This window comes from Lissotriton vulgaris, chromosome 9 (genome assembly GCF_964263255.1).
Source record: "Lissotriton vulgaris chromosome 9, aLisVul1.2, whole genome shotgun sequence".
Taxonomy (NCBI): Eukaryota; Metazoa; Chordata; class Amphibia; order Caudata; family Salamandridae; genus Lissotriton; species Lissotriton vulgaris.
Window position 1 is genome coordinate 574,186,217 of NC_141697.1, and position 7,490 is coordinate 574,193,706.

General features: G+C 52.2%; 1 protein-coding gene across 1 annotated transcript; it reads left to right on the forward strand.

The window, feature by feature from the left end:
- The first annotated feature begins 4,207 nt into the window (after window positions 1-4,207).
- Window positions 4,208-6,309, forward strand: LOC147691856 (uncharacterized). Its single transcript, XM_086939482.1, has one exon. It carries the CDS (start codon window positions 4,208-4,210, stop codon window positions 5,936-5,938), a length of 1,731 nt encoding a protein of 576 aa, XP_086795608.1. The 3' UTR covers window positions 5,939-6,309.
- Window positions 6,310-7,490: the final 1,181 nt, after the last annotated feature.

The window sequence follows — 7,490 nt, forward strand, 5'->3', positions numbered from 1 at the left end:
CAAGGACATTAACCTCCTGAACTACACTTATTGAGAGTGCACATTTCAACCTAAAAGTTACAGACATAGCACTCAGCAGCAGGATCATTCAACATTAACAGATTACAGATGCACACACGAACACAGAATTGCAGGCAAATTAACCCACTGAGCTACCTTACCGATACTGCAACATGTGATGTGCAGGTTTCACATACATCAGAAGTTAACTCTCAGGGGCAGATTTACAAGCCCCTTGCACCGCTGGTGCATCACGTTGCGTGACACACCTGTGGAGCAGCCTGCACAGTGATATTTACAAGCACAGGCAAAGTCGCCCTGCGTGACTTAACCTGCGCTTGTAAATATCGCCCCTGTTCGCGCAACACTTTGCGTGTTAGGGGCGTGACATGGGTGTTGCTGTGGGTGTTCCCACGCAATACCCATGTCCACTGATGCATTTCCAGATTTACGAGAAATCGTAATTCTGGAAATGTGTCAGAATGCTACACCGGGGTGGCGTAGCGAGGTGCAACGAGGAGAAATGTTTCATATCTCCTAATTTTTTTTACTCTTTTAATGCATGCTGCATTCTACAGCACGCATTAGAAGAGGAAATCACCTCAATTGATTGTTTTTGTGCAGGAAGCTGCCCCTTCCTGCACAAAACAATCTCCCCACGATGCAGGCATCCTTGCACCATGGTCCTAGGGTGCCTGCGCCGGCGCATGGCTGAAGTTTGTGCGCCAGCCCCGGGGAAAGCACAGAGATGTGACATATTGTTGTGAATATGTTGCATCCCCATGCTTCAAAACTAACACAGCGCAGCGCAGCAAAATGACTTGCAGCACTGAGCTGCGTTAGTTTCTTGTAGATCTGCCCCTCAGAGTTTACTTAATGAGATAGAAAATGATGACGCATGGTATACAGGTCAAACACACTGCAACAAGTACATTAACCCCTTGAACTAACCACCTAAATGAAAAGTGATTCCTTGATCTGCAGGTTACACTTCCTCGAGCAGGCATGTTTCCACTTCAGAGCAATCTTACTGAGACTGGGAGCTGTGACGTGTAGACACACAAACCCCCACAAGAAGAGGTTACCACCTGCACCAGGTAGCTGATGCCCACAGCAAGCACATTTACCCCTTCAGCTAGCTTTTATCACAGTAGACCCTCACTACATTACTTATGTTATATCATGAGATATAAATATTGTCTCTACTGGCTTTTTGCAACCACTAAATTATTTTTCAAGCAGCCGTATGGACTAATAGGTCAATTTCCAAAAATAAGGAATCAGAATGGGTAACAATTTATCATGAATATTTTGGAGGTACAAATTGTGACCTACTCCGATTGCAGGTCATCACAGGGATGGTGACCAGCTTTGGTCAGTGGTCACCAGGTCTCTGATCGCTTTTAAATAAAAAAAATGTTAATACAGCTCAATGTTCTTACAGGAAATTGGGCTGCATTTAAAAATAAAATATTTTTTTTTGTTTGCTTCAGATTTGGACACTAGGGCATAAGATGCATCAAGGTAAAATCCACTCGCAAAGGGACAGATTCTCAGAATCTGCCCCTTTGCGACCGGTATTTTTGCATTTGGGATGCATCATCCCAAATGAAAAATCGCAAATTAAGAAATCGCAAAATTGCGATTACTTGCATTTAAGGAATCTCAAATTGAGATTCCTTAAATGCAATGCATTAAAGTTTAAAAAATAGCGATTTCGCTGATAGGGCTCGCAAATTACCATGAAGTTGAACTTCATGGTAATTTGCAAAAACGTTGAAAAATGCACTAAAGTGCATTTTTCAAAGTTTCATGTTGCGCACACACATGCCCTAAGGGTATGTGTGTGCGCAACATATGTGCACAGATCAATTTCAGGGGTGCAACAGGGTGTCCTTTAGACACCCCTGCACCCTTGAAATCGCATTCTCAATTTGCGATTCGCTAATTGCGATTCGCAAATTGAGAATGTCTTCCCATTCATTCATATGGGCCTCTAGGCCTACAGGAATGAATGGGGAGGTATTCCTTAATTGCGAGTCGCAATATGCGAGTCGCAATTAAGGAATTTTAAGAAATGAAAAGGGGGGGCTCTTGGCCCCCCCGCCCGCATGGCGGCGCGGCGATCGCCCCCTCCCTTTGTGCCCCTCGGTGGTGGGGCGTGCCCTCCTGGGCGCGCCCCACCACCGATTGGCTGGTGCCCTTCCTGACCCGGATGCCATGGTAGGATATCCGGGTCAGGGGCGGGCGTGCCGGGAGGGGCTGGGTGGGGGCGTAGCCACCCCCACCCAGCCCCTTGGGGATAAAGAAGCGGGGAGCGCCCAGGAGACCCTCTTCTCCCTGGACGCTCCCCCACAACGTGTCGTGCCCCGCGCTCGGGGCAGGAGCGTCCAGGGAGAAGAGGGTCTCCTGGGCGCTCCCCGCTTCTTTATCCCCAAGGGGCTGGGTGGGGGTGGCTACGCCCCCACCCAGCCCCTCCCGGCACGCCCGCCCCTGACCCGGATATCCTACCATGGCATCCGGGTCAGGGAGGGCACCAGCCAATCGGTGGTGGGGCGCGCCCAGGAGGGCACGCCCCACCACCGAGGGGCACAAAGGGAGGGGGCGATCGCCGCGCCGCCATGCGGGCGGGGGGGCCAAGAGCCCCCCCTTTTCATTTCTTAAAATTCCTTAATTGCGACTCGCATATTGCGACTCGCAATTAAGGAATACCTCCCCATTCATTCCTGTGGGCCTAGAGGCCCATATGTGCAGATCAATTTCAGGGGTGCAACAGGGTGTCCTTTAGACACCCCTGCACCCTTGAAATCGCATTCTCAATTTGCGATTCGCTAATTGCGATTCGCAAATTGAGAATGTCTTCCCATTCATTCATATGGGCCTCTAGGCCCACAGGAATGAATGGGGAGGTATTCCTTAATTGCGAGTCGCAATATGCGAGTCGCAATTAAGGAATTTTAAGAAATGAAAAGGGTGGGCTCTTGGCCCCCCCGCCCGCATGGCGGCGCGGCGATCGCCCCCTCCCTTTGTGCCCCTCGGTGGTGGGGCGTGCCCTCCTGGGCGCGCCCCACCACCGATTGGCTGGTGCCCTCCCTGACCCGGATGCCATGGTAGGATATCCGGGTCAGGGGCGGGCGTGCCGGGAGGGGCTGGGTGGGGGCGTAGCCACCCCCACCCAGCCCCTTGGGGATAAAGAAGCGGGGAGCGCCCAGGAGACCCTCTTCTCCCTGGACGCTCCCCCACAACGTGTCGTGCCCACCTCTGCCGCCGGTTATGCCCCCGGTGGCGCCGGCAGTCCCAGCAGGCAATTTAGACTCAATCCCCCCGGAACTGGTATCTCAGATAACGGCCTTGATGCCGTGGTTGCAGAAGGGGGGGGTGTTACCGGCTTCGTCAGATCATGCCGCAGAAGCGGAAAAATTGGTGGAAAAGATTAAATCTGCAGCGGTGGCTGACAGTACTGCAGTGCCCTCATCTTCTTCCCTCGCAGGTTCCAGTCTCGCCCAACCGAACGGAGGTGGTGGGCAGCCGGCCCAGGTGCCTGGAAATGGTAAGGAGGTGGCACTGCCTCTCTTGGGAGATGGTTCTATACCCTCCAGGAGTGAGAATTTAGCACAACATGTGTCACAGACTGTGAAGGAGATGATTTGGGCTGATAAATATGTGTACATTTATTCATTACTGCTTGATAATAGGGAAATGGAGCATGCAAAGACGCTAAAGGAGTGGATGCATCCAAGCGAATGGAGGGCACAGTGTTCTAGATTTAGGGTGGAAGAAACTCTGCTTAACTGGATCAGGGCTTTCGCAGTGTTCACAGCTATCAAGGCTGAACGACCCCCCAATGTGCAGGCGCCACTAGCGTGCTATCAGAGCAGGATTGTGGGGTGGAGTGAACAGTACTCTGGGGATGCGTGGAAAGGGTATGATGTCAATTTCAGGAAAGCCTTGGAATTTAATCCATCACTGACATGGGACAAGGTTGACTCTATGTCATGGCATCAGCAATTCTCAGAGAGCTCTCCCCCCCATCAGTCCACCAGTGCAGTCAAGATTTTTTCCGCCAGACCTCAACAGCCCTTTCGGCCACCCCAAGCGGGTGAGGTCCCGGGCAGGAATAGGGGCGGCGGGTCAGAGAAGAAAGGGGTGTGCTGGGATTTTAATAGGCGCACCTGCACAAGGGCCCCGGGCACCTGTAGATTTAAACATGCATGTGGGGCCTGTGGTCATCCCTCTCACCCAGAAGCATCTTGCAGGTCCAAGCAGGGCAATCAGGGTCAGAGGGGAAGAGGAAAGCCAGTGTAGTACAAACAAGTTGGGTCCCCCCACGCCTGTAGATGTTCTGGCAATGATCCCATGGTTAAATAGATATCCGGACCACACAGCAGCCACACTACTTCAGGAAGGTTTCTCCCAAGGCTTTAGGATCCCGGCAGGGGGGTACACAGGTAGCGCCCATTGCAAAAATCAATTGTCAGTGAAACTCAACCCTACAGTGGTGGCGGCAAAAATTAGCAAAGAACTGTCTCTGGACAGGATATCTGGCCCATTTGTGAAGGTACCCGTCCCCAATTTTGTGTGCTCACCGCTAGGAGTAGTTCCCAAAAAAGAGAAGGGCCAGTTTAGGCTGATCCACAACCGGTCGGCGCCCAGAGGAGCGTCTTTGAATGATGCGATTGATGAAACGATTTGTAGTGTAAAATATGCCTCATTTGACCAGGCGGTCGACCTGTTGCGTGCTCTGGGGCCAGGGGCCCTGATGGCGAAGTCAGACATAGAATCTGCTTTCCGTCTCCTCCCAGTCCACCCAGCCGATCATCATCTCCTAGGTTTCACTTTTGAAGACAAGTTTTACATGGATAAATGCATGCCCATGGGCTGTTCCATATCATGTGCATATTTTGAGACGTTTAGCTCTTTTCTAGAATGGGTCATGAGACAGGCGACAGGCCATCAGCAGGTCATGCATTACCTGGATGATTTCCTCTTCTTAGGTGCGGCGGGCTCTCAGGAGTGTGCCTGGGCACTGCAGGAATTTTGCGTGCTCATGCGGGCTTTTGGGGTCCCGCTAGCGCCGGGGAAGACTTTTGGGCCATCCACCTGCTTGGAATTTCTCGGTATCGAAATTGATTCAGTGGAAGGATGCTTCAGGTTGCCCCAGGACAAAGTATCTAGGTTTAGAGCAGCGCTGCGACAATGCCTACGTAAACACAAGGTTTCCTTGCAGCAATTACAGGAGGTGGTGGGGCAACTGAACTTCGCTCTGCGGGTTATCCCTATGGCACGCCCTTTCTCACGCTCCATTGCCCAGGCAATGAGGGGATTACGGGAGAAACATCACCGCACGAGGTTGTCATCTGAGGTTCGCCAGGATATGCTCATATGGATGGCGTTCCTGGAGGGTTTCAATGGCAGGGTAGTGTGGCCCGGTCCCCCCACCACATCAGCAGAGTTGGGTTTATGGACAGACGCGGCTGGTAGTGTGGGATTTGGCGCCATCCTGGGGAACAAGTGGGTCGCCCAACGATGGCCGGAAGAATGGAGAGCATGGGGTTTGACCACCAATATTGGCTTCCTTGAACTCTTCCCGATCTGGGTGGCATTGAAGGTCTGGCCCGAACACCTATGTAATCAATCAGTGGTGTTCTGGTCAGATAACATGACCGTGGTGGAATGCATAAATCATCAGGGGGCGCGCTGTCCTTTCATACTGCGCCTGATAAAGGAGATTGTGTTGCAATGCTTGAAAATGAATGTGGTCTTCAAAGCCAAGCATGTCCCTGGCATTCTCAATAATGCAGCTGACTCCCTCTCTCGCTTTAAAATGCAGGTTTTCAGGGAACATCTTCCTGCAGCAGACCCCTCTCCGGCTCACTTCCCGGCAGTACTTTGGCAGATTGGTGCCCCAGATTACAGGACCTCGTGGTTGCTAGCTTAGCCCCCAGGACCAAGACAGCTTACGAAGGGGCGTTTTTGTCTTACCGTACTTTCTTGGGGCAGGAATGGGAGGGTAGGTGGGCACAGGAGGACAGCTTTGCAGCCTACTTAGAAGGGATGCACAGGGAGGGTCGCTCCGTAGCGGCTGCGAGCAGGCATAGGGCGGCGGTCTCCTTCTTTGCGCAGGCTAAGGGCATGCGAGACCCCACTAACACCTTTATGGTGCGCAAGGCCTTGAGGGGTTGGCGCCGTTTACAGGGTCACCCTGCTGATAAAAGAAGGCCCATTGGGCTAGCACGGCTGACATCTTTATTGGTGGCACTGCACAATGTCTGTAGCTCGGAGTGGGAGGTACTTCTGTTCAAAGCTGCATTTTCCCTGGCTTTCTATGGGGCTTTGAGAATTGGTGAGTTGGTAGCAGCGTCCAAACAGGATCAGCAGGGCGGCCTACAAGGGGCCTGTGTAAAAATCAGGGATGATACCATGTGGGTGACAATTCAGAAATCCAAAACCGACCAGGAGTCACGGGGTCACACCATAGTGCTCCACCGAGCCCGTGCCAATCCTTGCTGCCCGGTTTCTCATGTGGAAATCTTCCATAAACAGCGAGGGGGCGCGGCGGGAGGTGCACTGTTGTGTCACGCCGACGGTACGCCCTTGACCAGGTACCAGTTTAGAAGGGTCTTGGAGCTGACGATCAGACAGGCAGGTCTGGACCCCAAGGAATTTGGCACTCACTCATTTAGGATTGGGGCAGCAACTGAGGCAGTGGCAAGAGGCCTCCCGGTTAAAAATGAGAAGGAAATTGGGAGATGGTCCTCTGAATGTTATAAACGATATGTGCGAATTGACATGTTGTGACAGGATGGTGCTCACACCCGGCTTGTTTTGGTTTTTTGCAGTTTCTCAAACCTGTGACGCAGGGGAGGAACTCTCCACCGGGCATCAACGATCCACGCCATCACGGAACAAGCATCGGGATCAACACAAGAAAATGGTTTGGATCGTGGGTCACTCGTATGTGAGGCGTGCTAAATGTGTTTTTCTTTCAGGAGACCGTACAAAAAGGGCTGCGCAAAAGGGGTTTGACATTTCATTCTTCGGGAGAGGGGGTCTATGTCTCACCCAGTTCAAGGACTTCTTCCAGGGACTCTTAGCTCAACAGCCCGCCCCCCCGTCAGTGGTGATACTTCACCTGGGGGAGAATGATTTGGCCAAATTGGGGAGACGCATCCTTATTGAGGAGATCATCTCCACTGCGGGGTGGGTGGCCAGGACTTGCCCGGGTTGCACGGTAGTATGGTCGCAACTTATCCCTCGGTGGCAGTGGCGAGGGGGGGACTCGGTTAGGGCGTTGAATCACTCGGTAAAGAGGATCAACACGCAATTGGACAAACTTTTTCGGGCCCCCCGGTTGCAGACGATTCCACATGGGTGTATCTGGGGCGAACAATATTACCTAGGGGATGGAGTACACTTGACTGAGGCGGGGAATGTCTTGTGGTCTAACAATATCTGGGCCTGGTTAGAGGGTTTTGCTAAACAAGATTGCT

Coding starts and splice junctions, on each gene's coding strand:
- LOC147691856 (XM_086939482.1), top strand. CDS start 4,208: ATGCATGTGGGGCCTGTGGTCATCCCTCTCACCCAGAAGCATCTTGCA.